At 43.8% G+C, this 25,729-nt stretch overlaps 2 protein-coding genes across 4 annotated transcripts; one reads left to right on the top strand and one right to left on the bottom strand.

The window, feature by feature from the left end:
• Positions 1-170: 170 nt before the first annotated feature.
• On the bottom strand, positions 171-16,825 carry PRDM4 (PR/SET domain 4). 3 transcript variants are annotated; one of them, XM_048300828.1, is made up of 11 exons: positions 16,719-16,825; positions 15,048-15,181; positions 14,206-14,391; positions 11,395-12,189; positions 8,115-8,264; positions 6,787-6,926; positions 5,973-6,058; positions 4,560-4,687; positions 3,698-4,012; positions 2,381-2,549; positions 171-1,355 (listed from the first exon to the last, which is right to left on the bottom strand). In XM_048300828.1, the coding sequence occupies exons 1-11, from the start codon at positions 16,727-16,729 to the stop codon at positions 1,046-1,048; spliced, it is 2,424 nt and encodes an 807-aa protein (XP_048156785.1). In that variant the 5' UTR covers positions 16,730-16,825; the 3' UTR covers positions 171-1,045. The 3 variants fall into 3 exon arrangements, with proteins under 3 accessions (XP_048156785.1, XP_048156783.1, XP_048156784.1); XM_048300826.1 differs by lacking the exon at positions 16,719-16,825 and adding an exon at positions 16,290-16,626; XM_048300827.1 differs by lacking the exon at positions 16,719-16,825 and adding an exon at positions 16,290-16,625 and having other exon boundaries at positions 6,787-6,905.
• Positions 16,826-22,979: 6,154 nt separating this feature from the next.
• Positions 22,980-23,746, top strand: ASCL4 (achaete-scute family bHLH transcription factor 4). The gene has a single exon (XM_048299975.1). It carries the CDS (start codon positions 23,150-23,152, stop codon positions 23,714-23,716), a length of 567 nt encoding a protein of 188 aa, XP_048155932.1. The 5' UTR covers positions 22,980-23,149; the 3' UTR covers positions 23,717-23,746.
• The last annotated feature ends 1,983 nt before the right edge of the window (positions 23,747-25,729 follow it).

The raw sequence follows: 25,729 nt of genomic DNA on the forward strand, positions 1-25,729 counted from the left end.
ACAGCAACTTTACAGTTCTTTAGCTGCCCCAGGTCATGGAGGTTCTCCTACACAGACCATGTCCCAGGAAAGCTTGGGAGAGGCAGATGATTAAAAAGTGGTGTTATTTCTCATAGCATCAATGTCAGAAATAGAATGTTTTCATCATATGTAAATATTAAAAAAGAACATTAGAGAAGAGCCACATTTTTAATTATTTCAAAAGAAAACAACCAAATGTAATAATCTTCATTCCATAAATAATATTAGCAGCAAACCCTCCCATGATTCTAGGTGGTAAAAGGTTTACAGCACAAGGAATAGCATATACTGTAAACACTGCCTGATCATCTGTAAGCCCCTGTATCTTACTGAGTTCATACAGTCTTTATCTCTTCACCTGCTTCCATGGGCTGAGAACTTGAGGGAGAAGAAGAGGCAATAACTGTTCTCCAAAAACCAAGTTTGATTTTTCTGTAGTGGGGTAATTACTTTGTTTGCCAAGTGCTGATTTCACTGGCCTTTTTTTTTTTTTAAAACCAGGTGGTTTTGTTTTAAGAAGGAAACCTGAGCATTGATAAGTCTTTGCTTTGTGCCAAACCACATCCTTCAGTTAAAAAGTTCTAAAATACATCACTGGCCACCACCATTTTTTGTTTGTTTCTCTTCATGTCACAGCTTGGGCAGTTAAGGACAGTTGGCTTACAGGTCACTGCAATCCCTCAGCTACGTTTCTGGTTTGTGGCTCTTTGCTCAGAGGGCTATGCAAGGTGTGTCACGTGTCCCAGCACTGGATGGACTAATCTGAGTGATTTGGAAAAGAAGTATGCACAGAGTGTGTGAAAAAAACCTTGCCTCACATTTCCTTCTTTGCAACTCTTCACTTGTACGTGCATGATCCAGTCTTGTTCAGTGTTCTGGCTACAGATTATATTAAGTGGTGGTAGGGCAGAGACCAAAACAGAAGGAAAACTCCTCACCTGACATACACTGGTGACTGGGGAAACAAGGAAGAGGGTTTTTTCCTTCCTTAGTTATAATATCCAAGAAAGTTTCCCTCTCTTCTTCATTTGTGTCCAGAGAGAGCGTCACCTGTTGAATAGACTCCATTGTTAATCCTACAGTCTTCAGTCCTCATAGAGTCTATTAATTCCTCCTCTGAATCCTCCTCCTCTTCCTCCTCTGGGGCTGACAGACTGGATGTGGGGCCTTTACATATTTTTAAGTGTCGCGTGAGGTGATATTTGGTTAGATAAGCCTTGGAGCATTTTTCACAGACATAGTCCCTCTTTCCTTCATGTGAATTGAGATGCTTCTTCAGGTGATTTGTCCTCAGGAACAGCTTGTCACACTTGGGGCACTTGATCTGCCGTTCTCTGCAAGACACAAAAAAGTGAGTTTGCTCCTGCCACAAGGCAGCTGGTATTAAAATGCTGATTAAGGTCCATGGTTTAGCAAGGACAGATATATTGCTCTTGGATGAAAAGGTCAGTTTCCTTCCCACCCTACATAAGGCGGGGCGGGGAGGGGGCAGGGAAGAACAAATAAGGAAACAAGGCTGCTGCATGTTAACAACCCTCAGTCTGTAAATGCTAAGCAGAGGAGCTTACCAGACTGCAACAAATTCTGTAATGACACTGCAAAATACCTCCCAGCAGTAGTGCTCCTGGCTCAGGCTGTAGGAACAAGCAGCAAAGTGAGTCTGTGTCTGTCTCACTCAGTGCTGGCTGCACTACACTGTCTCCTAGGCAGCATGACAGAAGTAGCAACAGATTCCAAGTGAGTACAAAAACCAGATGCTGAAAATGAAATAAGCGAAGGACATAGCTTTGGGCAGGTAGCATTTAAGGGAGGACCTTGGACTGGGAGTAAATGTACAGGATGGAGAGATTCTCAGAGCAAAAGACCTGGCCTGGCAGAGAGCTGTGGGTAGGGATCTGCCTACAGGAGCAGGAGAGCTGCAGGGAGGAAAGGGCTGAGAACAGCTGCACCACACCCCGAGGGCAAACAGGTGGAGTTCACTAACAAGGTACTCGGTGACAATAGCACTGAGAAGTTTATGTCTTTTGTGGTCACACTGGGACGTGGAAACAGTTCTCAGCAAAGAAATGTAAATCAAACGACCCCCCTTCTCTTCAAAATGATGAACGCTCCAGACTGCCATTTCACAACACAAGGAGCACGCTTGGAATTTACTGTGTCACTGAAATATTCCAAACACTAGAACTCCACAACTGCAGCCAGTGAAACAAGGACTTCTGAATTCTCTGTCATTTCAGAGGATGAACCCATCTATGCTCCCTAGGCCAAACTATTTGCAACCTAGAGATTCTGTCTCGGGCTGTTCAGCCTCGTTGTTTCTTGCACTGGCCAGTCACACAGCTCCTGTGAGGTCACTTACTGTGTGTGAGTGAGGACGTGCTGCTTGAGGTCCTGCCTCCGCATGAAGAGCTTCTCACAGTAATCGCACTTGAGGTTCTTCTCCCCAGTGTGGATGACCATGTGCGACTCCAGGTGAGCCTTCTGCGTGAACGATTTGTCACAGAGGGTGCAGCGATAGTTCTTCTGACCTAGGAGTACACATGGACACCCACAGATTGGCACTTGGTGCCCCAAGAAATGCAGTAAGCAAACAAGCCTGACCACTGCTGAAAAATTAAATCTTACCCTGAAGAAAAGCAAATTATTTGTGAACAGGACCTGTTTTCCCCTGCAGTTCCTTCAGACTCAGCATAAAGGCCTACTTAGTTCCAGTCTATATTCAGCTATGCAAAAAACCAGGCATCTGACTTGATCATTCCCAAAGCTTTTCATCCCCTACGCCATATGCCCCCAAGCCAAAAAAACAGTCACGATACTGTTTCAAACTACTGATGCCCTAGAGTGATGCACCTTTCTGCACTTTGTCCTTCTAAACACCACTGATTCTTGTTTCTCCAGTGCTTGTGGTCAGCCAGCCTTTCCTGTGAGGCAGGCTCTCTGCTTCTTGTCCACCCCAGCTGTTCTGGACAACAAAACACCCCCAGCAGGTCTGTACATTTTTCCACCAAGAGATTCAGGCAAAAAGACTAGTGTTATCCAAGATGAATTCTTCAGTAAAAACAATGGTAGCTTCCTTTGTAATAGTAACCATGGTAACCATCTAGTTACTGTACATTAGTGCATTCCTATCTCCACTGATTCCCACAGGAATTGTATCTGATGCCTTACTGGAGCCCAATCACATTTGATGCACTGCACTGCCTTTGTCTACACAAACAAATTCTCTTATCTAGCAAACACACAGGTACAAGCCTCACTGGCCCTTTGATAACTTCTATGTTTTATCCCATTTTTCCACTTATCAGTACTTCTGCTATTCTTTGCCAGAAATAGTTCAAAACCCCAGCATGCTACTGAGTTCAGACTAAGTTTGAATACCACTTGAATCCCACCCCACTGAGTATTCCGTGGTTGTGTATACCACATTTGTACTTGATCAGTTCATTAAAACTCCTGAGTACTGAGCCTACAGCTTCCTATGCTTGACTTGAGAGCACTGAACTCCCAATTTTATTCCCTTTTTCAGCTTTGTAATTTGCATTTTGTAATTCCCAATAGGGAATACTGAAAAAAAAGAGGCAAAAATATCTACACTGTCTATTGCTGGCCTGTAACTTGACCTTCACACTCTCCCCTGTCTTCGCACAGGCATCCGTACGAAGCCCTGAGCCCTCACCTGTGTGGATCTTGAGGTGTGTCCGTAAGTTGCTCGGATCGCTGAAAGCTTTGCTACAGAAATCGCACTTGTGCGGCTTCATGCCCATGTGCCCCATGAAGTGCACGTGCAGCTTGGAAGGGGAGATGAAAGCCTGGGGGCACATGGAGCACTTCCACTTCCTTTCCTTGCCGTGGCCTGGCCCGTGGTTGCTGCTGTGCCCCTGACTGGGGAGGTGGTTGTGAATATGGCTACTCAAATGGGCCTTGAAGTCCGCATAGGAAGCGCATTCCTTCCCGCAGTGGCAGATGTGCACGTCTGGATGTTCAGGGACACCTTTGGGCACAAAAGCATCACTTGCAATGAGGCACAGTAAGACCTAACAGAGCTTGAACAAGGTCCACATTAACATTTTGTCTGTGGTAGCAAAGCCAGGTGCAGAGATTTTCACCTTTGTTCTTTTCAGCTCTGGTGTTGCTTTCCAACTGTTTCAGGTAGATAATGTGAAATGTTTTGAGGGGCCAAACTTTGGAACAGTTTTGAGCACAGCTCCACCAAATCTTAATTATCACAACCCAAGGTGGTGGAGAGAAGGAACATCTTCAGCTCCAAAACTCCCTTAGCCCTGGATGGACAGAATTAAAATGCTTTTTCTTCAAAACTGTGATCTTTTACTCCTGATCAGTGGAATTAAATAGGGAATTGTTTCTTTTAAATGATGGTACTCTGCAGTCATGAAATGTAAAAGGAACCTATGATATGCACCAGTAGGAACTGAGAAGGAACATAATGCACTCCCAAGTCACATAGCCCAGAGATAGCACTGAAAGGGAATTCAAGCTGACCATTCCCTGCAAAACCAACAAAATGAGCTCTTACTTACCAAGCTGTCGTGCGTAGTCCCGGCTGTAATAGAAGAGAAGCTCGTGTTCAGGGGGGATGTCCCGAGAGGTGCAGAAGTAAATTTTTCCATCATGAGGATAAGCTACCAGGTTCTGCTCTTCCCGGTTCCTATAGCAACAACAGCAGTTAGGAATAAAAGCCCTCCAGAAGTAGTGACTTTTTGAGAGAGAAAAAGGAAAGGGGAAAAGGAAAAGGGAAAAGGAAAGGGGAAAAGGAAAGGGGAAAGTAAAATGGAAAAGGAAAGGGAAAGCAAAGGGGAAAGCAAAGGGGAAAGCAAAGGGGAAGGGGAAAGAAGAATTCCTATAAAAAGGTAATGAGAACCTCAGTGCTTGTCAGCACATTATAAAAACTCTCATGTCTGTCACGTCTGTGACACTCTATTAAAGGAAAGAATCACTAGACCTTGAGAGCCGATCTGCTCCACTGAATGATGCATTTCTCACACCACTTCTGAGAAAATTATTAATAGAAATTGGAGTGGGCTGAGAGAAGTGAGTTTATGATCTCCTAAGAAACTACAAAAATCTATGTATCTTTCATATACATAGATTTTTCATATACATAGATTCATAGAGATAGATACATCCCTCAAAAAATAGAGAATGCATGACAGAAAAAAATATCAGTAATGTCTCAAAGCAAAATTATCTTTAAAAAGTCCTCTTGAACTTTTCCAAGAGGTGGTCATTCATCTTTTGAAGCAGTATCTTGCATATGTTTGTTCCCAGTATCTGAAACTAGCAAAAGCTCTGCCCCACTGCAGTGGGAGATCAAACATTAAACTTCTTGACTCCTACATATGAGAACAGTGAAGTAAACTGCAGGAGAAACCTACTTTGTCACAGAGAAATAGGAAAGGTTCAGCCTTCTCAGTGGACCGTGGATGGAGCAATACTTAGGCCAGCCTGGATAGTTTTCATCACAGACTCCAGAAAGACTGAAAAGGACAGGTCTCACAAGCTGTAAGGGCTTGGAACTTGGCCCAAAGAACTCAGGGACACTTTGTTAATAAAGTATTAAAATCAAAAGGGCAATCAAATGTCAATTTCACAGATGTAACTAAAAGGAATGGGGCAGAGGAAAAGCAGTAACAACCTAATACACACTAAGTTACTATATAAAAAAAACTGGTTTAAAGCTTTAGAACATAGGAAACAATTATGTGGGCAGGTTTGGGGCTGTTCTATGACCATGTGTACCGGTTCTCCTGTAACATTCTTCACTGGGTGTTGTGTTTCACTGTCTCCACCAGGTAACTCCTGAAGCCTCCCTTGGCCCTGAGCTCATTACCCATGTGGGCAGGCAGTGCAGCAGTGCACATTTTCCAGCAGAGCTTCCTACGAGCCTGCAGCTCTGACTCAAAGCTACTTAGCACAGTACCAGTGGCTCTCACCTGGCTTTGCGTACGAACATCATCCAGTTACATTCATTTTCATCAGTTGTGATTATACAGAACTCCAGGACACCATTGTGATAGATCTACCAGGAAAAAAAAATGCAATCTTAGGACAAAACACAGCAATAAATGCAGTGAAAGCCAGCCTCTTTCTTTAAGAGAGGATATGTTTACCTAGAACAAGCTAGGAAGTCTCCATTGCCATTGCCAACACCACAGCCCTGTTTTCACTCCTTACTTTCCCTTCACATAGGAGCCTCGACCTCTGCTACCCAGGAGGCCAGAAAAGCTGTTTATCAGCATCTTTCTCACCTTTAGCTCCCAGCAGAAATGCATCTGGCTGCTTTTCTTAAAAACCAAGTCTTGTTGTACTGGGCAAACAGTACATGTTTTATTTCTATAAATCAGATTTACTTTCTGAAAACTGAATGATGGTGAAAAGAAAGCTTTAAATTTGCTTTCCTAAAACAAAGTATTCATCACCTGGGGGAACTTTCAATGAACAGAGGCACAAAACAAACAAACAACTGCTGCCTAGTAATTCATATACAGTCTCTGCTGCAACTCCACACAAATACTGAAACTACATATAGCCCTTTAAAAGAGAATGCATTAAAGAAGCTTTTTGTACTTCAGGACTGACTACCAGCATACTGCAAGGTATAGAGCTCTGCTGTGCTGATACTAAGCATTAAACAATTAAACTGCATTACTTTTGGCAAGGATGATAATATTAAAGTTGCTGTCATGTGGTAACTTTCACCAGATAAAGGCATGGTGGCAGGTTCTTTGAGCCACAGAACCCACTGACCTTCCAGATGTGACTGGCTGCTTTGTCTGTCCAGTCGGCCACCTCCAGAGAATGGCTCTGCTGCCCGATCAAAGGTCCAAAACAAGTCCTCACAGGAATGGTTTCTCGTGTCCACACACCTATCATTAGAAGACCAAAACCTGAAGAAATCAATTATTTAAACAACTAATCACGCATAATAAAGAAGTGGGAGGTTTATGAGACAATGCTCCAGAGGTAATATCTATGCGTAAGATCATCAAAGCTTCTACTTCACATGTGGAACACACCTATGGCAGAAACAAGAACCACCACCACCACATGACACTACTGGGAGCCGCTTTGGTGGAATTACAAGTATTTATTTGGTCAAAAGCAAGTAATTTACTTTTCAGTAAGCTATAAAACTAACATCCTAGCCACTTGGACCAATTAAAGTTCTCAAGGCACTTTCTGCAGAAGCAGAAAATACTAGTTTCAGTAACTACATTTTGCCTACCTAATCCCCAGGAATTTCCAGAATTGTTGCTGGGCATTGTTAAGCAGCTTCTGCATTTCTCCCCAGAGGCAGCTGTATTTCTGTCATGGGCAGAGGGATTCCTGCGTGTATATTATTTATTATTAAACATTTATATATGTATATATAGGTCTACATGAATACACTGAATAGCTCTTAGGAATAAACTGGAAACTAGTGCAGCTTGAAAAGAACAGATGTAATCTACTCTCAACAAGCAGCATCACTGAGCAAGCCAATAATCACATTCTTCTCTAGCCTTCAGATCCTTAGGGTATTGCACTGTACTCTTCGATTTCCAGGTGACAGTGACGTGAAATACAGTAACAAGGTCCACATCCAATGACAAGGTCACAGTCTACATGCCAAATGCAAATAAAGGGGGGAAAAAAACAGAGGCACTCATGATCAATGAGTCTCCAATGAGAGCACCCAGAAGGCGGCAAACGAAGCTGATGAACGAGCAGACAAAAATCTCCTCTATTACTTCTAATTGTTACCTTCCCCCAAACTGCAATTGCTGCAACGTTTTCTTATCAAAGCTGTGCCTGGGCTGTTTAGCACAATAAAAATAAACACCATACCTTGCTTGTGCTTGACCATATGAAGTGCCACACTCTGTGGCAGCAGCCCTATGGTACAGCTGAAGTGTAAGCAGTAACCAGACCACAAGGAGCTCTGGGTTAATGTAAGTCAGGGTGATTACAGAAGACGGAAACATCTCTCTATTGCGGTGTTTCTTTCCCACATTAATCTCCCTACGGTTTTGGATTTCAGGCAGTGAGTGTATTTTGAACTGCTGCAGGGAAGTGCACAGTAATGCGATCCTTACCCGCTTCAGCTCCCATGATAGACTGCCGGAGGAGCAGCTGCTTTGGCAGGGACAGCCTGGCTCGGCTCTCGATTGGGCTATCGGGGACAAAGGTGACGGGCCCGTGATCCGGGCAGTCTGATGGATACGCCTTGTCACACAGCGTGCACCCTGCAGGACAGGAGGGGACAGCAGGCATTAAAAACATACAACAGCTCCTACAGTGCAATCAGCTCCCTACCAAAGTGCTTCAGCTCAGCTCCTGCCAGAGGCTGCTTCTATCAGGTTCCACTTGGCCACTTACTAGCTTTTACTCAGAAGAATATGGACCATGTTGTTACAGTCAGGTGGGCACTGACATACATGTCACTGTTTCTATCCAATTCAGATCAAATGTGAGCATCTCCACCTACCTTCCTGATGGTAAATTAATGACCCAGACTCCAGACTATCTCTTCAGGCAAATCTAGCAATGGGACAGAGCCCACTCTTCATCAAAGCTACTGCAAAATGGATGATAGCCTCCCCAGTGCTGGTAGTAATGCTGGTGATGGAAGAGCCATTTTCACTCTGATCACAAGTGAAATGAACTCTACTGGCAGAAAAATCTAAGACAAACAAAACCAAACACCTTCTCACTGGTTACATTTTTGGAATTTACCAGAAAACTTCGTGCATGTAGAACTTCGATGATACCCACACAGATGGACCAGTAAGGTTGTCTTTCTAAAATTTTTCAAATTTGAACCACAAATCCCCTTACCTCCATTTAAATTCAGACAGTGTGTAGATCACAGCAGCAAAAACCCGACCTCACAGCTGCTTTTGAAGGTCTCACTGCAGTAAACTCATGCAGTGTGAGTATGCCACTGAATGCAACAAAAACAAAAGCCCGGGAAGAATCAGTAGCATCACTTAACCAATCTGTCATTCAGCAGAAGTACTGTTATAAAAGAAACCAGTGAAAGTCTTCAGTCTAATAAATCTGGGGGAAAGTACAGCATAAAATGCTCTCTACAGCATTACAGTTTCATCTGGAAAAGCTATGTTGTTTTAGTTCTCTATGGATGGAGCAACCAACACCTACTCAGCAACCACTCTACTGATAAATCATTATTCTTCTGAAGAAGAAAGATGTTCAAGTAATAAATCAGGATCTCCACTAAGACCTTCTTTGGCCTCTTGATCCAGCTCCTGTATAAAAGACCTATCACAGAAGTAGCCTTCAGCAGGCCTAAACAGCAGCTCCATCCTTACATGCTTAATGATAATTTCCAGATACTTCCTTCATGGTACTAGGGTACCTCATATGAAGTACAGTTTGAGTAACTACAACATTAACAGATAGGAAGGTACTCCAAAAATTGTTAGGTAGAGCCTACATAAGCATTGTTTCATGTGCACAGGTGACATGTAGCAGTAAAGCAACAACAACAGCCAGATCTGAGTAATGAGAACCACTATGTGGAACAGCTGCTTTTAAGCACTGCCTAGCAGATCCCCCTCTGGGTCTGTGGACATGCTCCAAGGAGAGGCAGAGGAAGAAAGGTTCTAGGCATGGGACATTTCCACGTGGAGAAGTTCAACCATTCATACATTTTTAAGAAGCTGAAAAATAAAAACCCTCACATTCTACAGAAAGTGAAATGTACTGTCCTTAACAAATAAAAATAATAATTTTTAAAAAGGAAAAAAAAAAAAGAAATCAGTGATTACTTCTCTGATTTGGATACCCAGAACTGTCAACAAAGATGACAAAAAAAAACCCCAAACAACTTCTTGAAAGTTTTGCAAACATCTGGGACTGTAGCAAAGGCGCACTTTTTATCTCCTGCTTAAGAACAGTAACAAGTTTTCTGAAAAAGGCCCTGACTTCTGCCATCTCAGTGAGGAAAAACCACTAAGGGGCTCTAAAACAACTCCTTGTCCTTGCTGTTACCTGTCTAGACACATATTCCTGTTTATTCAGGTGAAATTTAAAAACAACAACAAAAAGTTAAAATTTAAACCTCCCCAAGTCAAGAATCTGTTTTGCAAATCACATGCAAGCACAAGGCACGCAGCAGCCATTTTAATATCCTACCATAGGGGAGCATTGTCTGGAGAACAGCTTAGGACTATGTTAAGTATAGCAACAAAAAGTTGGCACATCACATCTCACTTTTAGGAGAATAAGAGAAGTCATTTCACCACAAGCATGTTGGACATCACAGTATTTGGATCATTATTTGTTCAGCATGCAACAGATGCTTGTAGGAACCTCTGAGTGCATCAATTGTAAAGCTCTTCCTCGAGGAGTTGCAAATTCACCATAGTTCTATGCCCACCTGATTTTAAGTTTTATCACACAGAATGAAACCTTAATAAATTAATCCAAATGTCTGACTGACTAGGTACTTGGCACTAAACTGCACCTCTCCCCTTGTTAACCAAGGCACTGTATCTTTCAATTTCTTAAAATATGTTCTGCAGGCAAAGCATTAGGTTCTGGCAGTTGTAGGGCCAGACTGGATGAAGAGCAGAACTCAGCAATGCTACCACAGCTAATAAAAATGAATATAAAAGCTGGCCTTATGCTTCAGTGGCACCAAGCCAGACATCCTGCAGGGGAAAGTTCAAATCTCTCTCTCAGCAAATGCGAACTTCTCGGTTCTCAAACACCACTCCTTGAACGATAACAGGATTGACAGTACAATACCCAGTGCTCCTCTCTTCCTATGAGATCCACTAACCTCTGGACTAAAGTCCTTTGATGAGAATAATTAGAAATATTATCAAGTTCCTTCCCTCTCTGTTTTTTTTCCTGTTGAGAACGACACTTTCATGATGATTGTTCATGGTTTAATAAAAATTTTTCAAAATCACATAATGTCATACTCAACAATTACACCCATTTGATGAAAAGTGTGGCTTGTGGTGATGTTTGTTGTGTATTTTTAATGGAGCAAGAAGAGTCACTTGTGATGGGACTTTAAAAAAAACAGAAGTCTCATTGCAAAGGATATCAAGCATATCCACCAAATCAAGAGCTTCATCAAGATTCAGTTTCCAACCTCATGGCAACATGGGAAATGCATACAAAGAGAATTACGCTAAAACATCCTACTACGTCTTCTACTACTGCCAACTACTGTTATTTCAGCACAGTTAATCTGGCACTGCAGATGTTTCAACTTTTGGACTTGCTAAATAACTGGTTTTTTCTCCGTAAATCTGTAAGACTTGCAACAAGAGTCCTGCCATACCAGACAATAGCTACATGACAAACCCTACCCCAGAAAAGCAGGAAATGTCCACTCACATATGGTAAACAAGGTTGCCATGTTCTCCTTGTTGGAATTGGAGTCTTCCATTTGCAGAGATGATGGTACAAAGGCAAGATTGTCTGCAGACACATCGACATGACTTGGCCCCATGGCTACTTCCTGACTTATGGAAGACACCGCCACGGGCTCCAGGCTGAGGCCCACTTCATGCAAGGCTACTGAGTCCAGGGAAGCGAGGTTGTGTGAGGTAGGGAGCGCCACGCTCACGGAGTTGGTGCTCATGGCCACAGTATGAATGGGGTCATTTAGTGTGCTGTCCGATATCCCTGTCACCCGCCCGGCAATGTGGTCGGGCTCCATGACGACAGGGAGTTCCAAAGTGCTACCGTGAATGGGAATGACACCGCCATGTCCCACAGCGTCCGACGTCAAGTTACTCCCCACTGTGTCTACGGCTAAAGGTTCGTGGCTCCGGGAGCCATTCGGGATCTGCGCATGATCCCCAGCTACATCATCCATTGTAAGCTCCTCTGTCATCCCATCTGTAGAGATGGGGCTGGTTACCCTGGAAACGCTCTCCATGGTGATTGTAGTATCCAGCGCTACCTCGTGGCTGTCACCAGGATGCAGATTTTGAGGACCGTGTGTGTTCACTGTGCGGGAGTCCATGGAGACAATCCCTGGTTCCAGTCCCACGGTCCCACTGGGCTGGTAGGGATCCAGGGCTGAGGGATTGTTGGAGACTGACAATGCTGGATTGCTGTCAACATTTATAGTGTTGGGATGGATGTATTGAGGGGGCGGTCTGTCAGCCAAGTAAGATAAGATACCTGATAGGAAGAGAGAGAGAAAGAGAAGGGAGTGAGATCACATCAGTTTTTAAATCTTGAATAAAAATCAGTCAAAGCACAGTACACTGAAACCCAGATCCCTGAAGACATGTTCTCTACATAATCTCCAATAAAAATCCACTAATTCTAAAACATGGCTCACAAACATATGCTAGCCAAACACTCTTGTCAAAGTACCACTCAACAACTAATTCAGAGCCTCCATCCAACAGACCAAGTCTCTAGTTAAATCTCAAACTCTAAACAGCCAAGTTTCTGGCAGAATTCCACCTAGACTGCTCAGTACAAAGACAAATGAGAATGAGGCTCTTCACATTTTAGGCCTAATTTTTCATTCCCAAGAAATAGCTCACAAAGGATGGAGGACTGCTAGTGGAATCTATAATTTGGTAATTCCTGGTTCATCTTTGCTAGAAGCAGAAACAATTCTCCAAGACACACAGTTTTTGCTTAGGCATTTAAGTTTTAAAATGATACTTCCTTCCTCTAAGACGAAGTGGCACAACTGTCCATCTCAGAGGTCATCAATTGCAATTCTGAAGGACAAACACAAGTTCTCTCACAGATTTCATGAGTCATCTGCTATCTTTCCTTACATGAAAGCATGTTGTTTCTCCTAAAACAATAGTTTGATTGAATTTAAATCAGAAACCCTACCATCTTTTCTGGTAGTTCTGGGAAGCTTCTCAACATCAAACAACCTTTGAACTTATGATATGAAGAAACACTAAACTGTATTTACATACTAAAAACAAACAAAAAAATCTTTGGAAGAACTACAACAGCACATTCAAGGAAACATTATTTCTAGCAGAGACAGAGGCAGATTTTGCAGATTCTGCAAGATCTGAGTCAGCATGTTTCTTTTTAGCCTTCAACCCTATGAGCCACTTGTTCTGTGAGAGTTTTCCATTCAAATATGTTTGTTATTATAAGGATGCAAGCACAGACTCTTTCTGCAGCACAAGTAGCCAAAACATGAACAGTTTCATTTAATCAGCTGCATCAAATATTTCTGCATGCAATGCTGCCTTGTGGCTTGAACATGGAGGATCCTTGAAGGCAGCAAGGTGACTGACAGAAGAACCCTATGAAACACCAGACTAAACATCACAGGAAGATTATTCCAGCTCAAAAGAATGGCAAATACCTTTGGTCCTCGTGCACAGTCTCCTTGTCTACTCTATGGCCACTAAACAGGCAGGCATGCAATGCAGTAGGAAAGGTTACTCCTAAGCAGCTGGAAAGTTCAGCCATCAGGCAACAGGTAGCTGCACGGGCTGCTACAGTTTATTCCTAACCCAGGTTGAACCAACAACACTTGCTGAGTCACCTTGAAGAAGTTTAACTACGCCTTGCACCCTGTGAAACTTAGCTACCAAACAAAACCAGGACTGCATTTAAAGCTCCTATTTCTGTGTTTTCATACACTAACACGTAAAATTCTACATTTATACTCCAAAGCACGTGTGAGAAAGGAATCAAGATAGAAGTCAGTGCGTCAGGCCTTTGGAAGCCAACCTTGAAGGAAAATGAAGAAAAACTGTGCCATGGGCTAAATGGGTGCGAAAGTCCCCAACGCCGCAGCTGATGTCTTGCCCTCTTTGAGCTTTGAACTACTGTGACCTCCCACTATGCACATATTAAATATTGCTTCAGACTACAGGTGAAGAAAAATAGAAGCAACTTTCAAGCTACAAGCCATTGGAGACAGAAACCAGGCATGCTTTGTTTTCTGTTAATCCTAAAATCAAAGCAGGAGGAGCAATCAAAGGTTAGGTTTAAATAGAAAATGCCCTCCAATTCTTTTCATACACAAATATAGAAACAGATACCTGAAAATAAAGGTGCGTAAATGATACAACAGTCTCCAGACAAACTCAGGGAAACAAGAGCTCTGCAAAACTATCAGTCACACCTGCTTCAGGACAGAAACAGACAGCTCTTAAAACAGCTTCTCCTTCTGCTCCCATCCATCAGTGCCAGAGCACTTACCAGGTAGAATGTGTCTGAAATAGCTGCTCTCCAGGTGAGGGTATGGTGGTGGAGGTAGGGTGTAGTTTCTCTCTGGTATACCACACATCACTCCTCGATCCCCAATACCCATTGGGAGCATCAGAGACAGAGCAGAGGGCAGGGAACTCAAGGAGGGGCCCAGGTTTGGAATTGCAACAGGCAAGCCTGCAAGAGAAAACGCCCACTTAAATTCAGTGGAACTACCCGAGTTTATGAACACATGAGCTAACAAAGACATTACTAATTCCCCAGGAGCTCTTGCCCTAAGGAAATACAGCATAGTACTGTCCAAGTAAGGTGCCAGACATCAAAGAAGGGATCAGTTATCACAGCACTGAGAGGCATGCCTGAATATGGCTAGATCATTTTGGGTATGTTTTGTAGGGCTTGCTTGTACTTGACAATTGTAATAGACTTCTGTCTGTGCAGCCCCTGGAAAGAAGAACTATGAAAACAGGTTTGCTTTACAGGTGAAAAATTATTATTTTCACCTGAGAGAAATGAGACATAGATGGAGACAGATTTTCAGCTACAGTTCTGATTTCAAAGGATTCTGATACTACTCACCCACAGTGCAAATCACCCCATTAGAACAAAACGAGGCTCCCACTAAGGTGTAAGCCTGACAAGCACTCATGCCTTTTGCTTTGCTCACATAAACAACAATTTACGGTTTCCCCTTCCCCAGCTCTACATCATTTCACTACCTAAGATATGACTTGCTATCAGAGCAGGCACTGCTGCCCAGTTATGAACATTGCTGTGACAGCAGAACACAGAGCAGGAGCCGCAATACCCCCTGTGGGCCCTTCCCCCATTACCTGGTGCTGGTATGGCGTTGTGAGTGGGTGATGCTGCCAAGCCCAGGTGACTTCCCGAGACCGGCAGGGCATTGCTCACAGAGGAGGAGGTCAGCTGGTCCATCCCTACAGGACTCAAGTTCATTTCATTCATTCTGGAGACAGGGAACAGAGAGGGGAGCAGGAAGAAGAAACAGATGCAAAAGCATTCCTGATTACTGACTGTACTGTGGTGAGGAAGGGTTGAGCAAACAAACTCAAAATCTGATATTGGCATATAAAAACCCTGCCTTAAAAAGCTATGCATAAAACACATCAGCCATTCACACTGTCACCACATCATGGTCAATACATATTGATCATATTAGATAGCAATAATCAGGATTAAAAAACAGAAAGACAAATCAGACCATAGCTTTTTCCTTGCCATCCAGAAAACAAAGTCTTACTCCTAGTAGTAAAAGCCACTGTGATTAAACTCTTGTGAACACAGATATATTTACAAGCTGAATGTCACAAATACTCAGACAACAGCACCTGATTTGTATTTCACGAATTCTGGACACCACATCCACATTCAAAACCCAGACTCTGGGGGAAAGATCACTTCCAACTGGTAATGGACACAAAACCTCTAATTCACCGTCAGTTTGAACCAGGCCGATAGTGACAAGAGGTGCCACTGCAGAGCAGCCATAGCACAGTTTCAATAGACTGCCTCAGTCTGGTTCTACACGCTCCCATCGCATTAAAAACTGGCACCATGGATGACATGGTATTTCAGAGTGATCAATGCTCAAGTGGGCACACACAACACGAGGAGCTGCAGGAACCACCCAACACACTAAATCCCCAGCCTTGGTAGAAACCATGTCAGCTTGGAGCACATGAGTCCTTTGGGGTCTCAAGCTGCACGTGCAGCCCAAACCAGTCCACGGGGATGGGGACACCAAGGGAGACATGGTCTACTCACACTTGTCACAACTTTTCAAGCCCTGCCTGACCTATGCTGTGCCCACCCTGGCCCTCCTACCCACACGCCAGGTTTAACCAGCAGCTCTTAGGGCCAGACAGACCCCCTCTGCTCCCCCTCAGCAGTCACACACACAACATCCTCCCGGCTGACCCAGGCCTCCTACACGGCCTTTGCCAGCAGCAGGCCCAAGCTCTGCAGTACTGATGGAGAGCTGGAGCTTGGGCTGCCACTCCGATATGGAAAGGTACCACTCATCCAGGAAAAACAGCCGAATCCACCGAACTCACACAAGTGAACAGCACAAGATCTTAGCCTGGAAGAGGGCCGTAAGGAACATCGAGTCCACTCACAGCTCCTCGCAGACCACCTGCCACCCGGACGGCTGAGCCGCAAACGGAGTCGCCGACTTCCACCTCGGCTCTGGCCACCTTTGGCACCACGCACTCTCCCACCGCTGCCTGCCGCCAGGGACGGCTCTGCACGGACGGGGGCGAGGGCTCCGGCTGCCCGGCGGGGCAGGGCATTTCCCCCCGGCCCGGGCGGCTGCTGAGGATGGTGATGCCCGACGAAGGGAACCACCACCCTCGCCCCGGGGCCGAGCCTCGGGGCCTCAGGAAGGCGCCGAACGCTTGAGGGATCCCCTCCCCTGCTCGCCCCCTCGGCCGGGGTGCTCCCCGCGGTGCCGCCCGCCTCGCCCGGTGCTCCGCGGCGCTCACCTGGGGTGCATGGGGCCCGGCGGCGGAGCGCCCGCAGCCGCATCAGGGCCCTGAGCCCCGGCCCGCCGCCTGCCCCCGGCCCCGGCTCCGGCCCCAGCCACGGCCCGGCCGCAACCCCCACCGCCGCCGCCGCCTCATGGGCGGGACCCGGGCGGCGCGGGCCCGGCGCGGGCGGGGAGGCGGAGGGAGGCGGTGATGGCGGAGGGAGGGGGCCGGGGCCGCTTCCGCCGCCGAGCGCCGGAGCCAGGAAGCGGCGCCACCGCCCCGGGGCTCGGCCGCTGCCCGCCCGCCCCGCGCCATTGCCTGGCCCCGTGCCCTGCCCGAAGCTTCCCGCGCCGCCTCTTCCACGGTGCGGTGCTTGCTCTGGTTTTCCACACAGTATTCCCACACAGTATTCCCAGCTATCTCACTGCTTTCTCGTTACACCCTCGCATCTGCTGTCATTAGAGGGGTTGCGTTATGTGTCCTCCGGTACCATCAGCCCGTACGTGCCCAGCTGCCTTCTGGACGCCGCTCAGTTATGGTTGATCATATGTGCAATTCTGGCTCAGGTGACATTGCAAAGGAATCTGTTGATGTGCCCAAGCAGTTCTGTAGCTCGCTTTCGCCTGCGACACGTGGATAGACACCATATACGCTGCTCAAATCCATCGCCACGTTCCTTCAGTGCCGGCGTGAACAGCTGTTTCCTGAACACTGTAATGGGGTTTGGTTATCTGCTTGTGCGTGACACTTAACTAATGTCTCTTTAAATGAGCCATCCCTCGATAGGGTGTCTGCACAGGAGGAGATTCAAAGTATTTTTCTGTCTGCTCTCTTTTGATCTAAAGGACCTAAATGTAGGATGTGTAAGGATCATTCCATGATCTAAAGAGCCTAAATGTAAGAAGTCATTCTAGTTCAGTACAAACCTATCAGTTCTTCTGGGGGTGGAAGCATACTCTCCTCCTTTGGCTTTGTCAGAAAGTTAAACACCTTGCATTACCCTGGTTCTTCAAGCTCTCTCTCTCTAGCTGAAGGAGAGAAGCAGTTTGCTGCAGAGAGTGTTTCATCCCATCCTGAAGTAGGTGTCCGAGATGTGTGAGAAGAATTCCTTTTGGTGCTGCCTTTCTGTTTCTATGGCCTGTGACTGGGACCTGCATATTTAGTCTAAATATGTAACATCTAAAGGAGTACATTTAGGTAAAGTAAGTCCAGGTCTCTGTCATTTGTGACCAAAAGAATGACCGTATTTAGTTTACCACAAATCCCACAACCTCTCTTCCACCAAGCCAAATAATCCTTACCTTAACCACAACTGAGTGACTATCTGAATTGGTCCACAAACATTATTTCAGCAAGTCAAAAAAGAATATACTAAGTCCTCAGGTTTTTATGGTCTACTAATCGTGTGATGGGGGCTTTAGGTGAGCTTAATTTTTGTGTGTGTAGTCCCACATATTCACATGTTGGTGCTAATACTTCACATCTTTCTTAGAAACTACTAGAGAATGACTACGAGCCCAAAAGTCTCTCTCTTCACTTTGCATTCCCTAATACATAGGAGATGACAGGAGACCTTCCATTTTCAGTTCTCATCCTTAAAACTTCACGGTCACACTCAGTATGTCTCAGTTCTGTCCTGAAATGCTGCGTTATCCCAAGCCCTCAGCTTGTCTTAATTCCAACTATAATACTGTAATTCTACAGCAGAAGTGCCCTGGCACTGAAATCCTTGCACTATTTCAACTATCTGAGCTGAAAGTAATACTTCAAGCCTATGAGCCAGATTGGACGTAGTCATACGTAGATAAGAGTGGTTTTTCCTACTGTCAGGCATGAGTCCTCTGAGATTCCAGCTTTTTTTGTAGTCACTTTACTCCCTTGAACTAGTGATATCTTAACTACCAGTTTAAAGCACTAGTATCAAAGGAAGCCAGTGATAATATGAAGTGTCACTGAATGAGAAATTAATCTGTGTCTACAGAGATGTACACTGCATGCCCAAGGTATTGTGATAAAACACATTTGGGAACTGTTTCTTCTGCAAGGGAAGATTTTTTTTTTTATATACCAAACGCTTTTATTATATGTGAAGTGTTTTGATAAGACAACTGCACTGTGTCTCCTGGAAGCCTGGTTTATTGACATTTATAGTGGTACTTGCTGTGTGAGGGACAAATTGCTGAGCTATTTTTCAAGTCGTCTTCAGATCCTGGAGACATATTGACAGATAAGGGAGACTCTGAAACCACAGGGGAAGGAGATGCACTAAGCACGCTTCAGTCCTTCCCTGCAGCGTGAGCCAAAGGCCCTTCTGGGCCGTGCCCACGTCTCGGTACGATCAGTTCTCTTCTGCTAATGCAAACCTGCCCTTGGGTTCTTTCTCACACCAAGCAGAATAACACTGGAATGAAGATTATGCAAAAAGCCATTTTTACCAGCAAAAATCCAAATTTCTCATCTCCTTTTAGTGGCTTGTCAGCACTTTGCAGGCCTGTATTTTGGTGATAGTCACAGTATGAAGCCTAGGTAGTCTATGTGCAGCTTTCACTTTTAGGTGTAGGGTTGGAAAGAGATGACCCATGCTTAAGGATAAAACAGGACAAGAGAGACACAAACCTACTCAATCCTGTATTCCTGTAGCTCAGTCTCAAGCAAAGTTACTACTATAATTGTGTGAGAGCAGTTAACAAGAGAACCTGTTAATTACATATTTTTGTATCTATTAGTAAATTGTGGCAGCCTAGAAAAGCTATGATATGTATAATAGATACTCGAATTTGGCATAATTACAGCACAATAAAATATAAGAAATGCACAATATTATGATAGTTTCAGTATAAGAAATGCACAGTGTTGTGAGAGTTTCTTTTTAAATTCCTGGTGTATTTTCTTCTTCCTTTTCAGTAATGTGTTCACAGATAGAAGAGTTGAGACATCTTCTGTTGGGAAATTAGTGGACTTGCATGTGTTCAGCTGACTCTCATGTTTCTACTATAATATTTCCACCAATGACTTTCTTTTCAGAGACAGAGGGACACAGGGTCAGGGAGAATCTGTTTCTTTGAGCAATTCAGAGTAATTCAAATCACTGTGTGATGTCAACAGTGTTATTCATGATTATGGTTCATGTGGGAATGGGAACATGTTGAGGGTTCTTTTGTACAAAGATCACATACTTATAGATATTGTGTTAGGATACATGCAATTAAAACCACAACTAAGTTATATCTGGCAGGAAGATGCCTTAATGTTTTATTTTTATAGATATGTCAAGATTATTTTCTATTCATTTTGGCTGGGTAATTAAGTGCTTATAGTGAAGTAAAAGAGAAGTGAAAAAAAAGGGAACCTGTTTGAATGCCACAGATGGTAGAGTGTGTAAGGAATGTTCCAGCATCCCCATTTAGACTTTGTATTTACAAACAAAACAAAACAACAACAAAGCCAAAACCCCAAAACCTAAACCAAAGCTAAACATACAATGTGTGCATAAAGAGCATGAACTCTGCCATTGTAGAGCAGCAAACACCTGATTTGTACCACCTGGAAAGCAAACCAGGCCATCTGCTTTGTATCAGCATGGCAGATACTGCTTTCTGGAGTCAAAGCTTCATCCAGACAAAGGTGTGAAGAGGACTTAATTGGAGAAGCAGTGTAAGAAAGAAGATCAAAGGCTTACCTTAAAAGAGGAACATTATCCATGTAGTCTTAAGCTACTCTTAATATTGAAAGGAACATGTATTAGCCTTTCCCTTTGGTGGTCCAGTCCTGCTACTTTCACTGTGTCTGCATGTGCAGACATGTTGAGACTTGGTGCAGAAGTCAGTACAGGAACAATAAATTGCTTTAATCCTGCTCAGGCTCTCGACAAGGAGCTGCAGTGGGATGTAAGATGTGTTGGCCTTGCTCTGGCTCTCTGCCCAGGGGCAAATCCCTTTCCGAGCAAGTGACATTAGATTGTCAACAAGATTCCACATTCATCAAAAGCCTGTGGCATATTTTCTAATTTCTCTTGCACACAAACAAATTCAGACTTCAGAGTCTGTTTGATATGAGATCAGCTTCAGTAATTCAGGTCAACAATTAACATTTACCTGTTATTTTTCTTCGTGTATTTCTCTAAAGGATTAGCAACGTGGATTCTTCTGTCAGAAGAGCAGATGTCTTTAGCACCGGTGCAATTCTGACACTCTGGGAAGTGCTGGTGGCCTGCATTTACAGTAAACATAGAAAAGAGGTCTGGTAGCAGGGCACAGTGTATTTGCATGACAGAACTGAAATGTAACCCTGCCTTTTGAACATGGCCAGGCTGCTGGCAAGGTCATAGAGAGCTGTGAAATGAGCTGGCAGCTGAGCCCCCCAGGAGGCATGCTTCTATTTCCTTACAGGAATACTGCCAGAGAGCAGCATTTTAAATCTGATGATAACACAGATCAAATGGCCTTTGCCTGCTTCAGGTATTTGCTTAGAGGTCAACATCTTCTTTGTTTTAAGAAAACTGGAAGTCCTGGCCTAACCTAGCGCTATAGTGAAGGAGCTGTTTTCCTTTAAGCACTCATTTCTGAAAACATTTCTGGACAATGGACTTTAGAGTGCAAGTAATATTGAAAAGTCCATCCTGATCAACTGTTTCCAAAGGTTCTTTTACAAGGCAGAAAGACTCTCACTTATTTGATCTGAAATGAGCTGTACATACCATGGGGTGTTCCCCAGTAATTTTTGCTCTGGCTTTTGGGCCACTTTGGTGCTGATTCTACCCTGACATAAACCAGACTCCCGGATTGTTCTCACTCATGTCTGTCTGGAATGGTCTGCCTGTACGTTCATTGTTCTTTGAAGAGTACTACTCTTTTTCTGAAGCTGAAGAATAGGCCAGCAGAGACACAAAGGCTGGCTTGAAAATGTGTGCTACTCACATCATTGCTGCTAGTTTCTAACTCAGCAGAGACATACATAGATGTGTCTCAGAGTGGAGAATGTTGTTTCAGTTGCTGACACTTCTGAGGCAGTTTCACATGAAACACTGAACGGGGTGGAAACTTTCACTTTGAGCAAAAGAACAGTTTTAATAGAGTCTACATACCTGTACCTTTTCATGTCTGTCCCTTCCCACAGCTCTCCCAGACCAAACATTCAACTCCCCAAGCTGATGATGGCCAAAAAAGGAGATTCAGTTAACTGTGAAAATGTGTTTTCAACAAAAAAACTGTAACTATGGAGCTCTTGAACAACAACATGGGAAAAGTCAAAGACTGTCAAGTTGCCGCAGGGGAAGATCTTAACACAGGGGGGTGTCTCAGAGGAAAGGCACAGACAAGGACATTATGACGTTATACTGCCCAAAGTCCTTATCTTTTGTCCACCTCTTTCCTTTGGCAAGCTGCAGGCAAACTGGAGGACACAGCACAGACCTGGCAGGGTCAAGAGGGACTTTCAGCTCCCCCATTAAAGCAGTGTGTAGGGTCCATCAGGTAAGCCAATATCTGTGTAAACATCTAGTAATACCTGCGCATGGGGCTATCAGGGCATCACCTTTGTGTTTGTTTATCTGAGGCAGGTGCTCATAGGGATGACCAGAACTTTCCTAGAATGAGCAGAAACACACAAAATATTGAAAACTGTTTGAAAATGCTAAAATGCTTATGTTCAATTTGAGAAACACACTTCTTGAGAAAACCTCTCTTGGGGTGAAGAAGGCAGTTTTCCTCTTATGCTTGCACGTAGTACATTCTTGATCTGACAAGACTTGCAACCACAAGAGAGCACTCTTTCCTTTGAAGATGTCTCAGCTTCCCCAGAAAGCTACAGATAAGCCATATAAGTTTTGCAAACTGCTTGTGAGCTGGTTCAGTTAGACCAGAGCAGCCGAAACAACAAAGCTTGCAGTTGTCTTTTGGACTTCATTGTGAAAAGCCTTTGGGTAGTTTTCAGATGTCAGAAGATCCTTGGTTCCTGAAAGTGAGGAGTTCTGCCAAAACTTTGAAGATCCCTGTAAACTTTGCAAATTACCCATCTTTTGGAGACAATTATATCAAACGATATCATGGATTACAATACATGAGAAGTGTTTAGAGCCTGGAAGATTATTTATGTTTGGCATTAACTCTTATGGTCATAATTTCAAGTGGAGAGAAAAGGAATACGCAGGAACCCTCTTATTATCTTTTGAAATATGAAGATCACAGGAGAAGAAGGGTTTAAATTGTGGAGTGATGGCCCTCAAAACCTGTCTGTACATTAACTGGCATCCTACACCTATAAAAACAAGGCTCTCCAGGCACAGTGTGGACCTCATGAGTTGTTAGCCTTGCTTTGAGATCTGAGTTTTTATACACCACAGGAGGAAACTGCAGCCTGTGGGGAAGAGTACCTATACAAATGTTGGATTAATACATTGGAAGCCAAATTCAGGAACTAACACGCCACTGGTGAGGACAAAAAGAAGCATGGACAGCACCAAAGATGATAATAAACTATTGAAGAGGATTGCATTTCCAGGAGCTGTGTCCCTGGCTAACAGTCACATGCACCTCCACGGGGTACCCCGGAGAGAGCCCTTTGGGGTTCCCTTCCATCTGGACCCATCTTACTGGGAGCAAGCCTATAGTGGGCACACAGGTTGCATCTCCTACATCCCATTCCCTGGCTACATGGGCATCTATGACTGCTCCTTCGAGCCTGCCTTCATTCGGAAGAGGAACGAGAGGGAGAGGCAGAGGGTGCGCTGTGTGAACGAAGGCTACACGCGCCTGAGGGAGCACCTGCCCAAGGAATTTGCTGACAGGCGCCTCAGCAAAGTGGAGACCCTGAGAGCTGCAATAAGCTACATCAAACACCTGCAGAGCTTGCTGGACTGCCATCCCTTAGGCTCTGCCAGTAAAGAAACGCTCTCTGCCCAGGAGCGCCCGGGAACTCCCAGTGCGGCTTCCCCGCAGGAGTGCAACAGTGATGGAGAGTCTAAATCTTCTTCGGCGTCATCCCCCTACAGCGAGTTTGAGGAGACGGGCAGCTAGGTCTCCTCTCTGGAGACAGAAAGCTTGAAGTTTGGCTGGAAAACAATTTCAAACCCTGGGGACTTTTCTGCAGATGAAAATTAATACTGGGGAAACGAAAAACTGATAGGGGAAAAAAAGGTATTTTCCATCTGTTAAAGGACTTTAAATGTTTGCTGTATCAAACTTAGACGTGATTTGTAAGCAAGCAGATATCTCTCAGGTTGCTTCAGCTGTGTTACTAAGCTTCCTTTGGACTGTTGAACCGGAGCAACATTTGCATTCTACTTTTCATTCAGCTTTTATTCTGTTCTATTTTCTTTTGCCTTTCACTTAAGACGGTAAAACTGGATAAATCCATTTCAGGAAATCCCCCTCCCCTTTCTCCTGCTTTGTCCAGTAAGTTTTATTGTCTGTTTTTCCTGACTGCCAACCTGAGAGGCACTGCATTGCAAGCACTTGGACTGGGGAAGGTAAGATTTAGATAAAATATCTTTCCCTAAATATTTCAGAAAACTCACAGAAATACTTCTATTTATGAAACAACAATTTTCCAAGTAAAAACAAGGCTATATTTGGAACTTAACTTCTTTTACAGCATCTTCTAAAGTGAAAGAAACAGCTCATACATTGGACACTGTCTATTTGGTGATTATTCTAAGGATAATTTTCAGGAATATAAAGCTGGACACTTTCATTCCAATCAGTGCTACAAAGAGGGAAACAGAGTTCTGTAAAACAGCACCTTCAAAAGCAAAACTTCACTCCAGATACTGAAAAAATGCTGCCAGCTTTTTTCCTACTTTCCTTAAATCTGAGTTCATGGACAAAATAGTGTGGATTGTGTCTTTTTGGCAGGTCAGAAATGATATGCTTAGAAATATAACCTGTAAGGTTATATTATATTATAGACACTGGTGTGAAAAAAAGAGAAATGTTGAGTATATCAGTTTACATCTGCATGAAAATGTAGGTATTTCTCCTTTCGTTTAGAATATTGTATTACTTTTTCAAAGGATGCAACTTCTAAAATTAATACCTCAAAATCTATGGAATACCTTTAATTTGGGTTGCATCTACTTAAAAGGAGAATTTCTGTCCAATTTGCTCTAAAATCTGCCTTTCCCCGAGGCATTTAGCTATGTGCTTAAATCCCATTCTGAATATGGGGTAAACTTCTTACCCATCCACTTTCCACATACCTTTAAAACTTTTGCTTTTTTGGCCTTGTGTTGATGAAATGGTTTTGTATCTTTTTATCTTTCCTTCATGTCCTGCTGACTGAACACCTGAAAAATACTCATGTATAAATAAGAACAAATACTGATCAAATACCTCAAAATGTGTCCATAAATTTCCTTTAAATAAAAAATGTGATTAATCTTGGCTCTGTCTTTTTCACTTTTAATTGATAACAAACAGGACAGCTCTGTTTGCAGGAGTAATACATTTTCAGGAAAAAATAAAGAAAATAGAAAGGAGGTAAATATGAACTGCTACCTATTTAACTACATTTTTAATCTAGATTTTTAAATGTAGATGAGGTCTGTGTTGTGGGCACCTAGTAAAAATTATTTGGTACAAAAATACTCATCTGCTTTCTAGAAGACTGTTCTCAGCATTTGTACACTTTTAGCTTCTGTGTCCATGGCAGTCACAGGTGCTGTTCTTCACCCTTTACATGGGAGCTGGCTCCACTTTCTAATGACTGTTTTCTGAAGGGCTGCTGCTTTTTCAGAGGCTGTTTCCCAGACTCAGAAATAGAGGTTTAATTACCTGGACAGTTCAGATCCAGAGCCAATGCACTCATTTCTGGCTGTATAGTGTTTGTATTTCTCACCCAAGAAAGAAGAGGACAGCAAGGTAGAGGTCTGAATTTCTGATTGGGTTCCATTGTCTCCTGGCTTTTCTTCTTTCTGTTGTGTTTCTCTGGCAAGAAATTCAAGCTGTCTGTCTCTTTGACTCAGTGTTGAGATTTCTGGAAATGTGGTATTGCTGCTGGTAATTCTGTGAGTAAGCCTGAGTTGCACTTCT

The sequence above is a fragment of the Corvus hawaiiensis genome, chromosome 4 (genome assembly GCF_020740725.1).
Source record: "Corvus hawaiiensis isolate bCorHaw1 chromosome 4, bCorHaw1.pri.cur, whole genome shotgun sequence".
Lineage (NCBI taxonomy): Eukaryota > Metazoa > Chordata > Aves > Passeriformes > Corvidae > Corvus > Corvus hawaiiensis.

What these genes read in the sequence shown, in the direction of transcription:
- PRDM4 (XM_048300826.1), bottom strand. Translation starts at nt 16,339, where the DNA reads ATGTTCCTTACGGCCCTCTTCCAGGCTAAGATCTTGTGCTGTTCACTT. An exon ending in TATCATGGGAGCTGAAGCGG is followed by an intron (nt 6,927 to 8,114) that starts GTAAGGATCGCA and finishes TGATTTCTTCAG; the next exon opens with GTTTTGGTCTTCTAATGATA. An exon ending in GGACTACGCACGACAGCTTG is followed by an intron (nt 4,013 to 4,559) that starts GTAAGTAAGAGC and finishes TTGTGCCCAAAG; the next exon opens with GTGTCCCTGAACATCCAGAC.
- ASCL4 (XM_048299975.1), top strand. Translation starts at nt 23,150, where the DNA reads ATGGACAGCACCAAAGATGATAATAAACTATTGAAGAGGATTGCATTT.